This window comes from Morus notabilis, unplaced genomic scaffold (genome assembly GCF_000414095.1).
Source record: "Morus notabilis unplaced genomic scaffold, ASM41409v2 Scaffold830, whole genome shotgun sequence".
Classification (NCBI taxonomy): domain Eukaryota; kingdom Viridiplantae; phylum Streptophyta; class Magnoliopsida; order Rosales; family Moraceae; genus Morus; species Morus notabilis.
The window spans coordinates 244,179-265,684 of NW_010364217.1; the positions used below are offsets into that span (position 1 = coordinate 244,179).

The 21,506-nt window shown below is 39.0% G+C and overlaps 1 protein-coding gene and 1 non-coding gene across 2 annotated transcripts; both read left to right on the plus strand.

Moving 5' to 3' along the window:
* The first annotated feature begins 1,083 nt into the window (after window positions 1–1,083).
* Window positions 1,084–20,490, plus strand: LOC21393658 (50S ribosomal protein L1). Its single transcript, XM_024170780.1, has 10 exons — window positions 1,084–1,802; window positions 1,988–2,059; window positions 2,641–2,688; window positions 2,778–2,880; window positions 3,102–3,166; window positions 3,251–3,295; window positions 3,385–3,492; window positions 3,653–3,740; window positions 19,976–20,022; window positions 20,137–20,490. Exons 1-10 carry the CDS (start codon window positions 1,176–1,178, stop codon window positions 20,212–20,214), a joined length of 1,281 nt encoding a protein of 426 aa, XP_024026548.1. The 5' UTR covers window positions 1,084–1,175; the 3' UTR covers window positions 20,215–20,490.
* On the plus strand, window positions 17,590–17,695 carry LOC112093076. The gene has a single exon (XR_002902905.1). It is a non-coding gene; the product is annotated as a small nucleolar RNA R71 (small nucleolar RNA).
* Window positions 20,491–21,506: the final 1,016 nt, after the last annotated feature.

Genomic DNA, 21,506 nt, shown 5'->3' on the forward strand with positions numbered 1-21,506 from the left:
AATTTTTGAGACATTATTCAGCCCTAATTGAGTGTGGCCGAAATTCTCATAGAGGAAAAAGAGAACAAAATATTTTTCTCCAAAAATTCCACATCGTGCATGCGTTGGTGTTTGTGGAAATTCGAGTGTTTAAGAAACCTATTTTGTCTCATGTGTGCCCACACACACGTCTACGTGGAATCAAGGAATTGACGTGGAAGACTTTGGTATTCTAAACACAAAGCTTGGAGCAAGGACTGTTCGTGGTCAAAGAAATTCAAGTTATCATCCGAGTCGGCTTCCAAGTATTTTTCGGTTGATCCTTGAATGATGTAAATTAATGTGATTAATTTATTCGTGCATAAATTAATATAATCTATAGAGTATCTCAAAAGTTTTATGAAAAATTTTGTTATACACGATCCGCTGTTTTTCATCCCCACGCTTCCGCACCCGAATTCGATTCGGGAACCAGCAAAATTCGTGTCATTTTTTAGTCGTGTTGTCGTGTCGTGACCCATATTACCGGCTCTATCTTCGTCAGTATCGACACCACTAAATTCGATACTTGCACGTACATACTTTGTACACGTCGTACCCACCAAATCTACCTGACTCCAACAGTCTTCATTGGTGAATCTAGTCTATATCCGGAGTCGAATTATCAGTCATTTGCGTCTATTTATATGATTTGTTAATTTAGTCATAAAATTTTCTCACTCAAAAGAAATAAAAAGGATAACTTTTTAGACATTATGTCTTAAAAATAAACTTCTAAGAAATTGTTTTTAAAAACGTATTGGTTTAATATTAAAAAGATATAGGATACTTATAGCATCTCTCTGCTACAATTATGTAATAAAATAATTTTATCCCAAAAGAATGTGTTCTACGGTTACACTACTGGAGAGAATAGTAAGGTCTCGTTTATTTCGTCGATTTAAGTTTAGAATTTGAGTTTTGTTACAGTAAAAAGTTCTCAGAAACAGTCACATTTAACTTTTTTATTACAGTAAAAAATTCTCACATAAAATTACATCTCAACTCGAATTATAAACTCGAATCAACGAAGTGAACGGACCTAAATGAACCGGAGCTCCATTTCTTTGTCGAAAGCCTCGCGTGGCCTTAAACCTCATAAACCCCCTCATCACTCACTGGCCGACTCTTTCACCAAACGCATTTCCCTGGTTTCCATGGCAGCCCTCAGGCTCAGGCTTCTCTCAGAGGCTCGCCGCCATTGCCTCTCTGCACCTCCCTTTCATCTCCGCCCTCCTCTATCTCTCTCTTTCCACAGACTCCTCTCCTCCGAATCAGACCCCAATTCTTCCCCTGCAAAAGATTCATTTCCGAGAAGATCTGCCGGCTCCGTTCCAATACAACCGGTCTCCTACGTCGTCAAACCCAAAGAACACTCCCCGCCGCCCTCCGAGGAGTCTCCGCCACCGCCTCCCGAGGCTGCCCAACGGCTTCGCGGGCCGCGCGACTCGGCGGGCGAGGAAGTCCGGTCCACCTGGACCCGCGAGGACGTCCGGTTCGTCAAGGACGCGCCGTCAATCGCTCCAGTCTCTTACCCGACGCGCGTCGCGCCGCTGCCGGAGGACAGGGGCTCTCCGGCCTCAGACGCCACCGCAAGCGAGAGTGAGGAGAAGCGGCGGATCGAGAGGGCTACTCTGCCGAGGAGGAGACCCTCATTTTCTAGGGCTGCGCTGGAGACGGCGGGGGAGGAGAAACTGGTGGTTCCCTTCCCGACGCTGATTAAGGTCGAGAAGAATGAGAGGAAGCCTATTCTTGATTTGATGGAGGCAATTCGGCAAGTCAAGGTCAGTGTAAAGTTTATTCCAGTTATTTTGGTTTCCGAGAAAATGTAAATAAAATCGAGTTACTTTGATAAAAGTTTGTTCCTTTTGATTGTTAAGATAATTGCCTGATTGTTCTCAAATTGGATGTTGATCTTTGCCCTAGATTTCTCATTGCTGATCTCTTTATGTTGTTTTCTAGCTTTCAGGCTAGTGCCAAGTGCAATTTTGATGAAACAGTTGAAGCACATGTAAAATTGGGTGTTGATGCGAAGCGAGTGGTAAGAAGTCAGTTCTTCTGTGTAAATTCTTCTTTAGATTCAAGTTTCTTTATCTTTTTCCTGTGTAATGGAGTTTGATAGATGAATTATACGGCCTCTAGGTATGAGTTTAGTTTCTCAAAGTTTGAGAATTTTTCTAATCATGGCGAAGCTGTGAGATTATCATTTGTATTATCAATACTTGTCAAATTTGGATTCCAGATAATTTGGTGCCATAAAATTTTTTCACAAGATGACTTCTCGACGTGATGAGTTGTTTAAACAATTATTTCAGGCTGTTGATGATCATATTTTCTTAAGATTGTTTACCCATATTAATATTACAATATGGGCATATTTTTCTAGACATGGCTTGTCCAAGGAATCTGCAGTTTTATCTCTCTATTTTCTTACTGAACTCTTTTATAATGATATCGGATTTTCTTAAGTTAGTTTAAATCTTTTGATTTTATCCAGTAATAGCAGCTTTACTATTTGCGTTTGGTCCTCTACTTACTTTGCGTGTGCGTTCTGTTGAGTATTGTGTATAATTTATATGTTTGTTAAATAGTTACATGTGGTGCTATCTAATTGATCTTCAGGGAAAGGGAGTTCGTGGTAGCATGGCTCTACCTCATGGAAGCGGGAAGGTATTATTTAAATTCTTTCACGATCACATAGTTCTAACTTTTAATCTGTTATGTTGTAGCCGGTCACATAAAACTTGTCTTTTTTGCAGGTTGTGAGGGTTGCAGTTTTTGCTGAAGGGAAACATGCAGATGAAGCTAGAGCAGCAGGAGCTGATATTGTTGGTGGAGTTGAACTTATGGAAGAAATTGCTAGTACTGAACCATACTTGTTTCTATTATGCAATTAGATATTGTGCCAGGAAAAATATTTCTGATCACTTAGATGATCACTTGTATTTTATGTTGTGGCAGTAGGTTGTAAGACGTTCTTACTTTGACATCCCTTCTATGTATGCCCTATTTAATGGAACTGAAAGCTTTCAATGTGAACAATTTAGGTTTCAGATTCATAACCTGAGCTTTAATCTCTGCAGGCAGTAACAAGCTCAATGTTGACAAGTGTTTTGCAACAACTGAAATGATCCTGCGTATGGGAAAGGTTTGTGAATTTTAGTGGTGGTGTTAGTTTTTATTTGGAATTTTGACTCTTATTTGATGTATCATGCATCTTTTCTGTTTACAGATTTCGAGGATTCTCAGAGAGCGTGGTCTTTGGCCTGACCGTAAAGTGAGTTTTATGTACATTATCTTATTTGATTATGATCTCTAGCTGACTAGTAATGAATTATTTATTGGTTGTACTAACACATTGTATAGCTAGGTACTGTGACAAATGATATTTCGGAGGCACTGAACAAAGTAAAACAAGGTCACATTGAATTTAGAATGGACAAAACATCAATCGTCCATGTGGGAGTTGGGAAGGTACCATTATCTACTTCTAAAGAGTTTATTTCTTCTTTTTTTTTTTTTTTGGCAGTTCCAAAATCTGTTTGCCGGAAACAATTTTGTGCACTTAACGGCCTTTTCCTTTTTATCCATTTGATTTATAACTTACTATTATTCTTGTTCTGTAATAATTCAGGTGAGCTATTCAGAGGAGTATATTCGTGAGAATATTGGTGCATTCGTGAATGCTCTTTTGCAAGCAAAGCCCGTTGGCTTAAAAAAGAGTAAGCAATGCGTATTGATTTATTGTGAGATAAATTCTATATGAACCGAGTCACAATAACTTGAATTATCTAAAATGGCTTTAATTTTAGGGATTAAGGTGAACTCCTCACATAGTAATGTTTATCTTACTGTAGTCTCTTTCAAGCTCATTGCATATGCCTTGAGCTTGGAAGTGTCCAGCTTGCTGGCCACGCTAATAGCTGAGCCACTCTTGATCAACTTCGGCTCAACTTGACGAGCAGTTCACTTAAATCTGTTTGACTGAGGAATTAAAACTATTAAAACTTTATTTGACTTACAATATCCTATTATTGTTGTTTAATAACTATTTTATTTATGCTTTGAATGATCTAATTGTCATAATGAACTTCAAATATAGAGACATGTTGCAGTCACTAACAGTCAAATGACTAATATGTGCTTAAAATGGCAACTGAAGAGTTGTAAAGCAAAAGCAAAATAGTATAGAACTTATCGTGACTTGTGAGGATAATTACTGTCTCGGACGTTGATCGAAAGTTTTGCAAGCAAGCATCCTTAATCATCTTTGGCTTACTAACCGAAGTTTTGCAACTCTAGACTTATGGATAACCTTTTGATTTGGTTTAATTTTACTTTCAGGTTTCTGTATAGTGTACTCCTAGGTTTTCTTCAACCTCAAGGATCACCTTCCTTTCTTTAGGGCATGTTTGGCAGAGGGGTTTGAACCCCGGTTTTGAATTCTGCTACAATGTTTGCTCTCATAAAAATTTTAATTTAAAAAATTCTGTTATAGTGTTTTCTCTCACAAAAATTCTAAAAAATTGAATTATGGTGATTTGAACCCATGAACCAAGCTCTTAGAAGATGTTTATTTTCTGTATTCGTCCCTGATTCTGAATCATGATTTGATGTGATTTTTCGCAAGCGTATGAATTGCACAAGTAATATAATGAGTGAATAAGATATCGTTCCCACGGAGACTAGCTGAACAATTACTGAAATTGATATTTTGAACTATATCTAGACAAATAAAATCTCTGTAAAAGATTAAAACTGAAAAGAAAGCAAAATAAATTAACACAAATTATACGCAAAATAATTATGAAAAGAGATAAATGCAAAGAAAACACTAGAGCATACAAGTTTCACCAAGACAATTCCTATTTAATTCCAATTATTTGTTAACATCGCCTCCTATTCATGTAGTAGAACGAAAAATCCTAATTTATCTAATAGTCATTCTGGGGATGCTACTAAAAATATTTCTAACATGTAAATTTACTATCGCTAGATGCGAATTCCACCATCCTAGAAATTCATTAAGTTCTTTGATTTTTCTAAAATTGCTCTCGCAAGTCGTATTACTATCTCTCAATGTTTTACGCACCTTACGGTTCTTTTTATTAGAAACTATTCCTAAAAATCTCCTTCTAGGGTTTCAATTTAGGTTTTCAATTCAATTCAATAAGTGATCAGTTTATTGAAAGCATTAAGAACAATAAAAAAAAAAACACATTCATGAATGGAAAACTCTTAGTGAATAAACTTCATTGAAAGAAAATAAATGGAATCAAATATTCATGTCTTGGCTACACTTATAGTCCTAGTCTTGAAATTTAGAGCATAATTGAAAAAAAACATAATGATAATAATAATTAACATAAGAAATTCAGGAAAGAATAAAACTGTTTGGCGAATTCAAAGTTGAACTCCGTTCTTGAACAAATCCTCCTCTCCTTCGTAGAGTCGTCTTCTCTCCTTTTCTTAGCCAAAAGATCCTAGAAAATGAAGAAATCAATGGAATAATTCCGATTATTCTTATTCAGAAAATAACGATATACAACCTAATATATAGGCTAGGGTGGCTGGCAAACCAGTCCACAGAAAAAGGGAAATAGAATCCCTGAAAATCAGGAATTCCATCAAAATAGGAAAACCGGAAACTACAAAATCTAATTAAGGAAAACAGAAACTAAATATATAGAAACTGAAATCTATTATAAGAAAATAAATAAATTTCTAACTAAATACAAGGGTCGACTACTTTCTACACTCCCCCTTAAGCTGGGTTGTATATATTATACAAACCAAGCTTGGAGTTCAATTCACCCTTGGTAGTGCTTTGGTGAGAATGTCAGCAATTTGAAGTCTTGTTGAAACATAGCTTAGCTGCACAATCCCGTTGTTGACCTTCTCTGAGATGAAGTGTCGATCAATCTCGATATGTTTTGTTCTGTCATGATGCACAGGATTTTTAGCGATGCTAATAGCTGCCTGACTGTCACTAAACATCTTGACTGCGCCCCTCGTCTCAACCTTAAGCTCCCTTAATAGCCTTTGAAGCCACATTCCTTCACATATTCCTAGTGCAAGAGCACGATATTCTGATTCTGCACTACTCCGAGAGACAACAACTTGTTTTTTGCTTCTCCAAGTGACGAGATTTCCCCAGACGTATGAACAGTAACCAGTGGTTGACCTTCTATCAGTTAATTCTCCTGCCCAGTAGCATCTGTGTATATCTCAACCTCACGTTTTTTAGAATTTTTGAAGAGCAAACCATGTCCAGGAGTCATCTTCAAATATCTCAAAATTCTGTTCACTGCTTCCAAATGATCCTCACTCGGATTATTCATGTGCTGGCTCACTACACTGACTGAGTAGGCAATATCAGGTCTTGTGTATGATAGGTAGATTAGTTTGCCCACAAGTCTCTAATATCTTCCCTTGTCAACTGGATTACTTTCTTCATTTCTGTTTGGCTTTTTCTTGGGATCCATGGGTGTGTTAGCAGGTTTACACCCAAGAAAGCCAGTTTCGCTTAACAAGTCTAAGATGTACTTTCTTTGGGATATTACAATTCCCTCCGAATGTATCTGAGAGTCCCGAGATCCTTGATCTCAAATTCTGTTGCAAGCATCTTTTTGAGTCTAATAATTTCCTCTGAATCATCACCTGTCAATATGATATCGTCTACATATACTATGAGAATAGCTATCTTGCCTCCAGAAATGGATTTAACAAACAGTGTATGATCAGCTTGACATTGATGGTATCCATTTGTAATCACAGTTCTGGCAAAACCTGTCAAACCAAGCACGAGGAGATTGTTTCAAGCCATATAAGGATTTCAACTTACAAACCAACCTGCTGTTTGAACTATTTTCCAAGCCCAGAGGTATAGTCATGTAGACTTCTTCTTTAAGGTCTCCATTCAAGAAGGCATTTTTGACATCAAGTTGGTATAGAGGCCAATCTTGATTCACTGCAAGAGAGAGTAGGACCCGAACAGTATTGAGCTTGGCAACGGGTGCGAAAGTTTCCTGGTAGTCTATCCCATATGACTGCGTGAAAGCCCTTTGCTACAAGTCTGGCTTTGAATCTTTCGACCTTCCATTTGCTTTGTACTTGACCGTGAATGTCCACTTGCAGCCTACAGGATTTTTTCCATGAGGTAATTCTGTAAGGGTCCATGTGTCATTCCTTTCTAGAGCCCGAATTTCTTCCTCAACTGCTTGTTTCCATGCTGGAACCTTTAGAGCCTCTTGGATGGAATTAGGAATCTGCACACTATCAAGGTTGGACACAAAAGGCCTGTAAGATGGTAGCAACTTCCCATAAGCTACATGTCTTTCGATTGGATGACCAGTGCACCCTCGAACACCTTTCCTGTGGGCAATTGGCTGATTAGAGTCATCAATCACTGGCACAATAGAGTCATGAGATACGAAATTCATACCATTGTGATTATCGGATGCAAGAGGACTTGATTCTGGTTCTTGACAGTCACGGGTCTGCATAGTGTCCTCTATATGCTCGGTTGGTCTTCTCCTTCTAGTATTATTATTTTGAGAGGAATTGTGAGTGTACAAGGTTGACCCTTCGGAAACGGGTGGAGTGTGGTTGTCTGTCATCATCAGTTTCTTTATGCTCTTCTCTCTACGAACTTCTGCAAAGGCCTCCCAAATAGTTGGAAGAGATTTAATGCCCATGATTCTCCCCCTGACTTCGTCTAGGTCTTTATTGAGGCCAAGCAGAAATCTGATGGTCCTTTTTTGTTCAACAATCTTCCTATGCAAGGCAGAGTCATCAGGGCATTTCCAAGAATAAATCTCGTACATATCCAATTGCAGCCAACAGCGTGTGAGAGTGTTGAAATATTGAGTAACACTCGATTCTCCCTGTCGTAGGTCATATAATCTGGTCTCAATATCAAATAACTCTGAGGAATTCTCAATGCTGGAATACGTTTAACGTGCAGCCTCCCATATCTCCTTGGCTGTCCTGTAGAATAGAAAGTTTTCTCCAACGTCCGTGGTCATGGAATTTATTAGCCATGACATAACCAAGTGATCATCTGTTTTCCAGGCCCGATATTTAGGATCTGTCGTTTCTGGAGCAGAGATTTCGCTTGTGAGATGTTCATCATTCCCTCTGCCGCAGATGTACATAAAAACGGACTGTGACCATTGAAGAAAATTATGGCCATGAAGTTTATGATTTGTGACAAGATGAGAAGAAGCATCGGGGACGATAGGGGCTGAAGAATTAGGCTCGGATCTCGAAGTGACTTCCGAGGAAGAAGATTGTGATGCCATGCCGTATGTTGTCGTGATGAGAGTACGGCAGGGGAAAGAGATGTTTGGAACGGATTAGGGTTCAGAAACCTAGGGTTCTGATACCATGAAGAAATCAATAAAATAATTCCGATTATTCTTATTCAGAAAATAATGATATACAATCTAATATATAGGCTAGGGTGGCTGGCAAACCAGTCCACAGAGAAAGGGAAATAGAATCCCTGAAAATTAGGAATTCCATCAAAATAGGAAAACCGGAAACTACAAAATCTAATTAAGGAAAACAGAAACTAAAAATATAGAAACTGAAATCTATTATAAGAAAATAAATAAATTTCTAACTAAATACAAGGGTCGACTACTTTCTACAAAAATAACCCCAAAAATCCTATTTATAGAGCCCGTTTGGTTCATGGATTAGAACCATGAGATTAAAATTATTTTCGATTTACGTGTATTTTTTGTGAGAGAATACTGTAGCGAATCATGAATCATGATTTAAATCAGAGAACGAATCCTCCAACCAAACGGGCTCAATAGTGTTTGGAATCGTAGTGGCATTTTTGTAAATTTTTGAAACTCAAATGAACTCAAGTCGGCAAAATTTTCGAAGTAGCGCCGCGGCGCTGAGTTGAAAGATGCCAAATATACGCCTTGCTTCGAAGTAGCGCCGCAGCTCTGGTTTTGGGCGCCGCGGCTCTGGTTTTGGGCGCCGCAGAGATGTTCTTCACTGTGTAAAATAGCGCCATGGCTCGACTGCACAAAGCCTAGGCTCTCTTCTCTCGGGTGTTTGTACGGCAACTGGACTATTTTAGAGCCTAGGCGCCATCTTTCAAGGTCGCGGCTCTCCAGTATCAATTTAGCTCCAAGAATTACTCCGACACTCGCCTACGAACTCCAAATGATGCTAATCTGCAAAATCAATTAAAATCACATAAATTCGCTATTAAAATTACTCTAAAACCAACATAACACTCAATTAGAAGTATCCAAAGATAAGCATAAATCCAATATATCAAATACCCCTAAACTTGAGATTTTGCTAGTCCGTGAGCAAAAGAAAAGTAAAGAAAAGAGAATAAAGAAAGTAACCCTCAAAGCAATAAAAGAATCTAAGTACCAGTGACAACTTGTTGATGATTTGACAATCTTGCCTCAGAGATTCCACATAGTTAGTAGCTCAAGAGAAGCTTCAAAAATCATATTCTATGTAGAATTTCAATCCTAATGCCAATTTCTACCTCACTTAAGGCTCCATGAGTGTGTGTGTAAAGCTTTTCGCTGTCAACCATCCGCACTCGGATCAGTTTATGCAACCCAAGTTCTTTAAAAATGGATCTCTTGGTTGAGAATGTTTAGAACTCCATAAGCTGGTTTTTCATATCACTCTACACTAATGTAGAACGAACACCATACCAAGGATCATTAGGACTTCATTCGACTTGTAACGTGAGGCTTGGATTCAAGGTAGGATGATGGATACTATTTTTGGCTTAAGTCACTCACGTGCACAAAATCATTCCATGTTTTTTTTTTCATGAACTTCTTCAATTCTCCTTAATTCCCCCAAACTTGCTTTCGAATCTCCATTTGTAACTGTTAAAGTATAAAACTATTGTTGGCCCACCTCCTAATAGCTTAAGCTTTTAGGATGGATTGGTAAACTAACATGGTATTAGAGCGGGAAGTCCTGAGTTCAAACTCTCATAATTGCACTCTTTATTCCTATTTAAATTGTCATAATGTGTTGGGTTTTTAATATATCTCGGGCTTAAATATTCACGTGTTGGGCTTTCTAATTAATTTATCCACACGATTGTCCATTGTCGAGCCCACACCTAAGGGGGGGGGTCTAAATATAAAACTATTGTTGGCCCACCTCCTAATAGCTTAAGCTTTTAGGATGGATTGGTAAACTAACAGTAACCCACTTTATTCATCATTAATTTTTCTTTTCTCCTTTTTTTTTTCCACACCCCCAAACTTATTTCTTTACCTGAGCGCACAAAGTGGGGTGTCTAAGTTGTCATCCTTCAATTTTTTTTTCTTCTTCCAAGCTCCTCCCATCCTCCCGAAATTGTAATATAGCTCTAAATATGCTTTTCTAATGATCATATGCACATAAGTGAAGGGTCAAATGAGAGAGTATTAGTTACTAGGTCCAATTGCAGGTGACAAAGAAAAAGGTCAAAACAAGCTCAAAAGGGGTACTAGGGATATGTATTACGCACAGATTGGCTTGAAAGGCTCAAACGATCTAAACATGGCCTAAATCCCTTCCCTAATATGGTGTGTCCTAGGATTTCGCCTCAAGTGACAATCAAACCGGCTCTAGAATTCTTGTGAGATCAAAGAGTTTGCTTAGGTCACATAATTTTTCTCCAAATAAGCAAAATGATTAACAAATTTAAGAGAGTGCTCAGAATGTTATAGAGTCCCAGGCAAAGCAAGAATTAACAAAGAGGATCAAGCGCACACACAAAATACAATATTTATCAATTTTTTCCAAGCTAGAAGCAAGTAAAACCATTCTCATCATCGGCCTTGATGTCGTCACTTTTACTTATTTTTTTTTTCAAGAAATAAACAATAAAATGAATGAATGGACGAGAAAAAAAAAACTAAACTCAACTAACCTATTCTACGAATGAAAAAAACAATCCCTCCAAACTTAAATAGAAACATTGTCCTCAATGTTGTAATAAAGAGAATAGAAGCGCATAGGATGTACCTGGGTGAGGGCCATGTCAAGCACCCTTGCCATCATCATCATCATTGTTTCCCAAAGCTAGCGGGAAAGGGGGAAACACAGGTGGGAGAGCGAGCCAAGGTGGTGGTGCACCAACATATTGTCTGATCATTTGAGCCATTCGGAGCATGGAATCAGTTTGTCAAGCTTGCTGTCAGAACTCCTGATGTAGATTGTGCAATGCTTGCATATAGTGTGATTTAAGATGTTCGACTGGGGCTTCTTGAGAAGTAGCTGGGGTGGTCCGAGTGCGAGTTCTTCGAGGTGGCCTCGGTGGACCAGGGACTCTAGTGGGACCGGATGTCGATGGGTCTAGAGCGTCATAATGTTCGCCGATTGCGTCGACGTCATCTTCCCAACTCTGATAACTATCCATGACACTCTTGTCAATGTCTGGCTTCGGGAGTAGTTGCTCCTCGGTATTTTTCCATTCGACATCCACAAGACTGCAGAGAGCGGTAATCAGACATGGGAATGCCAGACCAGCAGTTGTAGTAGTAGCTCGAATGACCTTAATAATTGCTGGTGAATGATCTGTCCCACATTAACTGATTTGCCATCCATGATTGCATACATTAAACCAGCCCGTTCCTTTGTGACTTCGTTGTATTGAGTGCTTGGCAGAAGACGAGAACAAATAAAATAGTTCCGTGCCTTTCCTTCTCGTGTTAAAGCACTAGCCGGAAAGTCTTTTGGTGTCTCAGTCCGAGTTCTCCATTCTGTGCCTGCCTTAGTCATCCGGCGAATAACCACCTCTCAATCAGTTTCCTCACTCATTAGCACCGAGTAGTCATCGTTCTGAATATGTGGGGAGGTTATAAACTTGGTTTAATGGACTTGGAATCAAAAGGCACTGTTTCACCCGTACATAAACTCCATTGGCATTATGCTCCAAGGCATTTGCGTAAAATTCATGAACAAGCGGGATAACTGCCGCTTCTGGCTTCTTAGCAAAGTCATGCCGTCCCCGTGCTTGGATATTGTTGAAGATTAGGCCGTGGTGTAGAGCGAAGCTGCATTCAAGAATGAGATTCTTCGAAGCTATGCCTGATATAAATCATTGATAGGCATCTTTGCTTTTGACATAGTGCGAGTTATAGTCCTTCTGAGCGGTCACTTTATTCTTTGGTGTCATTGCTCCCGTATAACACAAACGCAACAATAACACCAAATGGTAATTACGCCACCCTAATCACACCAATCACGCCACTCAGGCAAATTATCGAACACTTGGTAGGCAGCTTATTCTTAATGCACACCGAATCAATAAAACACCTTTGCTATCCCCAAAAGGCAATCAAATTGCGCGAAAACGCAAATCCGGCACCTCACAAGCTATTATCAGTGACGCACAAAACCCTAATATCTTATAACAATGTTCAACTCATAACCACATTGAAGGAAAGAATTTCACACTAATTCATGAGCATTACGCTATTTTTGTACGAAAATCTTAGTGTGAGTAAGAGCACAACTTACTTGATGAGAGAATGGGCAAAGAAACTGTACAATCACGCCCAAAGTCTGCCCAAACTGTGCACTCCACTTGCGAAGCTGAAATACCCCCAAACTTGATAAATCCGAAGAGGAATTGTGGAGTTTGATGGAGATGGAGGTGGATTTGTGGTGGAATGTTGGGGAAGTAGGCCGGTCTCCTTGGCAAATTTATAGATAGGGATGAAAGAGGGGCGGAATTAGGGTGTGGAGGCTGCCAAGTTGTGATTTCAAGTGGTATAAACACCCTGCTACGAATTAGCGCCGCAGCTCTGTTATCCTGGCGCCTCAGCGATGTGCTCCATGGTTTTTGGCTGGGAGTTAACGGGCGCCGCGGCTCTCTATGCGCTACGGCGCTGACTCTTTTTTTTTTTTTTTTTTTTTTTCAACAAAAGAGACTAAATCCCCAAAAACTCCATAAAAGTTGGATTGCCACCCAATAAGCGCTTGGTTTAATGTCCTCAGCTCGACTCAGCTTCACTTTAAGGATCTTAGAGTGTGATAACTGTTTCTTGACCATCAAACCGTTGACCATTTACTTTGAATTTTCCCCTCTCATTGTGCTCTATCTCAACAGCTCCATGGGGAAATACTTGTGTGAAATCCTCAAAAACTCCATAAAAGTTGGATTGCCACCCAATAAGCGCTTGGTTTAATGTCCTCAGCTCGACTCAGCTTCACTTTAAGGATCTTAGAGTGTGATAACTGTTTCTTGACCATCAAACCGTTGACCATTTACTTTGAATTTTCCCCTCTCATTGTGCTCTATCTCAACAGCTCCATGGGGAAATACTTGTGTGATCACAAACGGTCCTGACCATCTTGACTTCAATTTCCCAGGAAAAAGACGGAGACGAGAATTGTAGAGTAATACTTTCTGGAGACATATCTAGTGCATCATCAAGCCGCTTGGACCAATCTTTGCGATTTGCATTCACCGTCTTCTCCAAAATCTGCTTCACTTCTTGATTAGACACCTCCACTTGCCCACTAGTTTAAGGATGATATCTGGTAGCCACCTTATGAGTTATTCCATATTTAACAAGTAGTGCAGTGCGGCAAAAAACTTATTACAAAAGTGTGTGCCCTCATCACTTATAATTGCTCGAGAAGTACCGAATCTTGTAAACACGTCTTCTCAAGAAATTAAGCACAACTTTAGCATCGTTGGCAGGTAAGGCAACGGCTTCCACCCACTTGGAAACATAATCCACGGCTACTAGGATGTAGAGATTGGGGAACGATGGGGGAAAGGCCCCATGAAGTCAATGCCCCAAACATCAAATACTTCCACCTCTAAAATATTATTAAGGGGCATCTCATGTCTCTTTGAAATATTACCGGTCCTTTGGCATCGATCACATGCCGCCACAAAGGAATGAGCATCCTTGAAAAGAGTTGGCCAATAAAATCCACATTGAAGAATCTTAGCCGCCGTTTTAGAGCCGCTGAAATGGCCTCCACACGCCAACTCATGACAATTCCTAAGAATGCTTTTCCCATTTCCTCCTCCGGAACACGTCTTATAATTTGGTCGGGGCACAGCTTATAAAGAAATGGATCATCCCAAAAATAATGCTTGACATCAGCAAAAAACTTTTTGCGTTGTTGATAGGTGAAATCGGCGGACACTATGTTCCGAGCACGGTAGTTAGCATAGTCGGCATACCATGGTACACTAGATGATTGGATTGCTAGCACTTTCTCGTCGGGAAAAGATTCATTAATGGGCACTTGATCATCCGGTCTTTCATCTTCTTGTTCCAACCGTGATAAATGGTCAACAACCATGTTTTTCGCTCCCTTCTTATCCTTGATCTCCAAATCAAATTCTTGCAACAACAATATCCACTGGATAAGTCTTGGCTTAGCATCTTTTTTAGCGAACAAATACTTGATAGCAGCATGATCCGTATAGACAATCACCTTGGACCCAATCAAGTATGGCCGGAATTTGTCGAAGGCGAAGACAATGGCAAGTAACTGCTTTTCGGTTGTCGCATAGTTCTCTTGAGCATCATTCAATGTGCGACTTGCATAATGAATCACATGAAGCAACTTGTTATTCCTTTGCCCAAGAACCGCTCCTACGGCATAGTCACTCGCATCACACATAATTTCGAATGGAAGATTCCAATCCAGTGTAGCAATTATAGGCGCTGAGATGAGCTTCCTCTTTAAAATATTAAAAGCTTCCAAACATGCATCCGTAAATTCAAACGGAACATCCTTCACCAAAAGGTCACACAAAGGCTTTGCAATCTTAGAGAAGTCTTTGATAAATCTCCTATAGAACCCTGCATGCCCAAGAAAACTCCTTATTGCTTTTACTCAGCTTGGGGCGGAAGCTTTTCAATCACTTCTATCTTGGCACGATCTACCTCGATCCCTTTATTGGATATCTTGTGTCCCAAGACAATTCCCTCGGTCACCATAAAGTGACACTTCTCCCAATTGAGTACTAGATTTGTCTCATCACACCGTTGCAACACCAACTTAAGATTTGTCAAGCAAAGATCAAAAGTATCACCAAATACGGAGAAGTCATCCATGAATATCTCTAAAGTCCTTTCCACCATATCCGAGAAAATTGCCATCATGCATCGTTGAAAAGTGGCAGGAGCATTACATAACCCAAATGGCATCCTCCGAAAAGCAAAAGTACCATAGGGGCATGTAAATGTAGTCTTCTCTTGATCTTCAGGAGCGATGGCTATTTGATTGTATCCGGAGTAACCATCTAGAAAGCAATAGAATGCATGGTTTGCAAGCCTATCCAACATTTGGTCAATAAAATGAAGCGGAAAGTGGTCTTTTTGAGTGGCATCATTTAGTCTCCGGTAATCCATACACACCATCCATCTTGTCACCGTTATTGTTGGAATTAGCTCATTGGCTTCATTCTTAACCACTGTCATCCCACCTTTCTTAGGAACACATTGTACAAGACTTACCCATGAGCTATCAGGAAGTGGGTAGATAATCCCAGCATCTAACCATTTAAGCACCTCCTTCTTCACAACCTCCTTCATGTTAGGATTCAATCGCCGTTGAGGTTGAACAACTGTTTTGCAATTCCCTTCCATCAAAATTTTATGCATGCAAATCGACGGACTAATACCTTTTATGTCCGCCAACGGCCATCCCAAAGCCGTTCGCAACTGTTTATCTTGCTCTTCTTGATTCAAGGAAGCAGAAATAATAACCGGAAGAGTAGAAGATTTACCGAGATAAGCATACCTTAAATGTGATGGTAGAGATTTAAGCTCCAGTGCAGGTGGCTTTTCAAAAGAAGGAATTAACTGTGGTTTGCTTGGATTAATCTCTTCAAGGGGGAGAGTCTTCATAAAAGGATGTGGAGGTGATGCTACAAGAAACTTCACAAACTCATTGTCTTCCTCGTCGTCTAACATTACCGTAGTCAAAGATCGCACCAAACATGCTTCCGGATCATCATCTAATTATTTCATCTTAATCATATCCCCAACAAGTTCTCCAATCACATCCATTCGAAAGCACACCACTGCCTCAGTCGGTAGTTTCATGGCTTTGAACACGTTGAAAGTAACTTGCTCATCTTGCACCCTCATTGTGAGTTCTCCTCGTTGCACATCAATAAGCGTCCTTCCTGTTGCTAAAAAGGGTCTTCCAAGGATAATGGGAATGTCCGCATCTTCCTCCATATCAAGTACAATGAAATTCGCTGGAAAGATGAATTTATCCAAACATCTTCAATGATACCCCGTGGGTATTTAACAGAACGATCTGCCATTAGTAGTGAAACTGTAGTAGCCGTCGGTTCTCCTAACCCCAACCTCCAAAAGACTGATAATGGCATAAGGTTTATGCTTGCTCCAAGATCACATAATGCCTTTCCAAAGTAAGAGTTTCCAATAGTGTATGGTATAGTAAAACTATCTGGATCCTTCAATTTCTGTGGCAGCTTCCTCTGAATAATGGCACTACATTCCTCAGTCAACGCTACTATCTCAAAATTTTCCAACTTCCTCTTGTTGATGAGGACGTTCTTCATGAACTTCACATACGTTGGCATTTGAGCTAAGGCCTTTGCAAATGGGATGTTGATGTGGAGCTTCTTAAACACTTCTAAGAATTTGGCAAATTGCTTATCCAAATTCTTCTTCTGCAATCTTTGCGGAAACGGAATCCTTGGCTCATGTGTTTCTACCGGCAAATCTTTCTTTTCAATCTCCTCTCCTAGTTTCTCTTTTGTATCTTTGTCATCATGCAGTTGCTTCTTCTCTGTACTTGACTTCACTTGTGGATCCTGTAGTTGCAAACCACTCCTTGTAGAAATAGCCCTGCATTGCTCTTTAGGATTAGGAATGGTATTCACTTGGAAGAGAGCCTTGTTGCCTTGTTGAACTAGAACTTGCCAATTGCCTCATTTGCACTTCTAAGTTCTTGATTGCTGTTGCTTGACTACTCAACAAAGTGTCTGTCTTAGCCATGTATTGCTTAGTATCATCCATATGTTGCTTAGTAGTCAACATGAATTGAGAAAACATCTCTTCCAATGAAGTCTTCTTCTCTTGTTGCACCCCTGGAGGAGGATTCAAGACATTCTGAGTGTTCCTGTAAGAGAATTTTGAATGATTCCTGGAACTGGGGTGATAGGTGTTTGAATTTGGGTTCCATTGCTGCCTATTGAAATTCCCCATGTAATTAGCTTGCTCCGCCACAGACAAACAACTCCCATTTTTATGATTGGCTCCACAATATTCACAACAAGAAGTTGGAATATACACCAAATTCACCTCCCTATTGTCCAGTTTTTTCACCAAAGCAGCCACTTGGCTCGTCAGAGCTGTCAAAGCATCAACCTCAAGTACCCCTACAGTTTTTCTCACCATAGTTTGCTCCTTCGGATACTTGTAATCATTTGCAGCCATCTCATCTAGAAGATTAAAAGCCTCATCCACAATCTTTCTCATCAATGCACCTCTTGCAGCAGCATCCACTAATTTTGCATTGCTCAAATCTAGACCGTTGTAGAAATACTGAATCTGCATCCATTTTTGCACCTCATGATGAGGACATCTCCTGCACAACTCTTGAATTCTCTCCCAAGCTTCTGATAAAGTCTCCCTATCATGTTGCACAAAATTAGTAATTTCATTTCTCATCTGAATGGTCTTGGATGGAGGAAAATACTTAGCCAAGAACTTCTAAGCAAGATCATTCCAAGTGGTGAAGTGATTTGAGGGATAAGAATAAAGCCAACTCCAAGCCTTGTCTCTGAGAGAAAAGCTAAACAGTCTCAATCTTATAGCATCCTTTGAGACTCCATTGAACTTCATGGTATCGCACAATTGCAAGAAACGTGCAATATGAGCATTAGGATCTTCACTAGGCAAACCCCTAAATTGACAAGAGTTTTGAATCATGGAGATGATCGCCGGCTTCAATTCAAAGTTGTTGGCTTGAATAGTTGGAGTAGCAATGCTCGACGGTATCCCGGTAACATCGCGGGTAGAATAATCCCCCACAGCCTTAGTGTCAGGCTCTCGTTCTGCCATATCAACGATCACAAGCTTTTCTTTCTTCTTTTCCCGCTTACGTCTTCTGAAAGGCCGCTCAATCTCAGGATCAAAGACTTCAAGACTTTTAGATCGTAGCATGCACTATAAGACACCTAACAATTTGCAGGAAAATAAAATAACGTAAGAGTCTAAATTAAAATTAAAAATACTTGGTATCAATATTGTTAATGCTAGTCCCCGGTAACGGCGTCAAAAACTTGATGTGAATTTTCGCAAGCGTACGAATTGTACAAGTAATATAATGAGTGAATAAGATATCGTTCCCACGGAGACTAGCTTAACAATTACTGAATTGATATTTTTAACTTTATCTAGACAAATAAAATCTCTATAAAAGATTAAAATTGAAAAGAAAGCAAAATAAATTAACACAAATTATATGCAAAATAATTATGAAAAGAGATCAATGCAAAGAAAACACTAGAGCATATAAGTTTCACCAAGACAATTTCTATTTAATTCTAATTATTTGCTAACATCGCCTCTCATTCATGTAGTAGAACGAAAAACCCTAATTTATCTAATAGTCCTTCTGGGGATGCTACTAAAAATATTTCTAACATGTAAATTTACTATCACTAGATGTGAATCCCACCATCCTAGAAATGTTTTAAGTTCGTTGATTTTTCTAAAATTGCTCTCACAAGTCGTATTATTATCTCTCGATGTCCTACGCAACTTACGGTTCTTTTTATTAGAAACTATTCCTAAAAATCTCCTTCTGGAGTTTCAATTTAAGTTTTCAATTCAATTCAATAAGTGATCAGTTTATTGAGAGCATTAAGAACAATAAAAGAAACACATTCATGAATGGAAAACTCTTAGTGAATAAACTTCATTGAACGAAAATAAATGGAATCAAATATTCATGTCTTGGCTACACTTGTAGCCCTAGTCTTGAAATTTAGAACATAATTGAAAAAAAAAAAACATAATGATAATAATAATTAACATAAGAAATTCAGGGAAGAATAAAACTGTTTGGCGAATTCAAAGTTGAACTCCGTTCTTGAACGAATCCTCATCTCCTTCGTAGAGTCGTCTTCTCTCCTTTTCTTAGCCAAAAGATCCCAGAAAATAACCCTAAAAATCCTATTTATAGTGTTTGGAATTGGCATTTTTGTAAATTTTTGGAACTCAAATGAACTCAAGTCGGCAAAATTTTTGAAGTAGCGTCGCGGCCCTACTATTTGGGCGCTGCGGCGCTGAGCTAAAAGATGCCAAATATACGCCTTGCTTCGAAGTAGCGTCGCGGCTCTGGTTTTGGGCGCCGCGGCGCTGAGCGGAGATGTTCTTCATTGCGTAAAATAGCGCCATGGCTCGACTGCACAAAGTCTAGGCTCTCTTCTCTCGGGTTTTTGTACTGCAACTGGACTATTTCAGAGCCTAGGCGCCATCTTTCAAGGTCGCGGCTCTCCGATATCAATTTAGCTCCAAGAATTACTCCAACACTCACTTACGAACTCCAAATGATACTAATCTATAAAACCAATTAAAATCACATAAATTCACTATTAAAATTACTCTAAAACCAACATAACACTTAATTAGAAGTATCCAAAGATAAGCATAAATCCAATATATCATGATTTGTGGTTCTTTAGAGTGTTTTTCTCTCACAAAAAATACACGTAAAACGAGAATGATTCTGAATCATGGTTCTGAATCCATGAATCAAACGTCCACTTAAAGTTTCAATTGACAAAGAGTTCAGTTAGTTGTTTTTCTATGCATAATGCATGCTATATTATATTAGTGTTTCAATTGACAAGGAGTTCAGTTAGTTGTTTTTCTATGCATAATGCATGTTATATTATATTATTTGACTAGTATAAAGGACCACCAAATTACCCTTTTTGTTGCAGCATCTAAATATGCGGGGTATATCAACTCCTTCCATGTATGTAGCACGGTAAGCTCATAATTGCGTCACATATGCAATGCGTTATGGTTTCATCCAAATATCTCTAGCCATAGCCATCCAATCTTTTGAGCACATGTTATATAATGGCTTGTTTACATGCAGATGGGCCCCGGATTCCCTGTTTCAGTACAATCAATATCCAAAGCTGCAGATCACTACAACAAAGTGTACCTTAAATGATGCATCTGTTTCCCTTTGGAGCTGACAATTCCAGCATAGATTAGCCTTCGGTTGGGTTTTCTTTAATTATTATTATTTTTGTATTTGTGATTGTTTTTGCCCTTGTAGGAATTATATAAAGGGCACTTTTTAAAGAGACCTTTAACAACTAAAAGAAAGGTGCCTCCCTGGAGCAAGGTGTTTTCTTTGTTTCTGCCTCCCACCCCCTTGGAGTCTATACATTACAAGCAATAACAATTATGGTTTGGCCTTGGACTACAATTTGAAAACACCAAAGTTTTGCTTACTTTTTTTTTTTTTTTTTTTGTAATATGCTGGTAATTAAATAGTCTTTTGAATGATATCTGCATTAACAATTCCAGTGTTTCTTTGTTGTTTCCCTTAATAGGAAACGATATTTCTCCCCTCTCTAAAGTACTGTTGGGCACTTGGAAACCACTTCTCATTCGTTTCGTTTTGAAACGTTAGGATAAAGGATGCACTTTTTTGTCGTTTGCCCATCTCAAGGGATTTTGTATGCTCCCAAAATAATGATACAATTCGGGAGTGTCGTTAGGAATAAACAGCTTTATGTTGGACTGAGGAGGCTTTCCTTATCTAACCTAAGCTGCATTTACCTGAATGAATTTCTTCTACTCCATTACAAATTGATTCTAGTACTAAATTATTAGTTGCTAGATTTTCTTTTTCCTCTTGTTTTTTGTTTTTTTTTTTGTTTTTTGTTTTTTTTTGTCTCCATGTTTTTGCACATATGATTTGCTTACTATGAGTTGCAGTCTTGTGTCACAAAGGAATGGGCTTGTTTTGTCCTATTATCGTTCATTGTACAATAGTGTTTCGTAGTAGGTGAATTTTAATGAATAAAGAAGAAAAAAGCATGTGTTTCTGCTTTTGTTCTGTCCAATCAGCACTGACGTGCGTGCTAGTAAGCGGGAGTTTGCATTCCAAAGACCTTTTTAAAAAACAATTATTTTAAGGTTATTTTCACTAATAAGCCCTAAATTATGAGTTGTCTCAATTTGGTCCCTGATTCTTTAATTTATACATGTTGGGGGAAACTGTTACTACTGCTATATGGGTTTTTGGTCTTTAGCTAGCTTCAGGGAAGAAATGCTAGAAATAGAATAAGCTTTTTGGAGAGTCCTTGCCAATCCTCTTCACTAGTAGGAATAATAATTGGCTCACTACTTTCCAGTTTTAAGTTTTCTACAAGGTGCTATAGGCAAACATCCTTCTTTAGTTTGGCTTAGCATTCATAGAGGGAAGGAACTACTTCTGAAGGGATTGAGATG

Coding starts and splice junctions, on each gene's coding strand:
- LOC21393658 (XM_024170780.1), top strand. CDS start 1,176: ATGGCAGCCCTCAGGCTCAGGCTTCTCTCAGAGGCTCGCCGCCATTGC. Junction 1,803..1,987: donor AGGCAATTCGGCAAGTCAAG/GTCAGTGTAAAG, acceptor TCTAGCTTTCAG/GCTAGTGCCAAGTGCAATTT. Junction 3,296..3,384: donor GTCTTTGGCCTGACCGTAAA/GTGAGTTTTATG, acceptor CACATTGTATAG/CTAGGTACTGTGACAAATGA.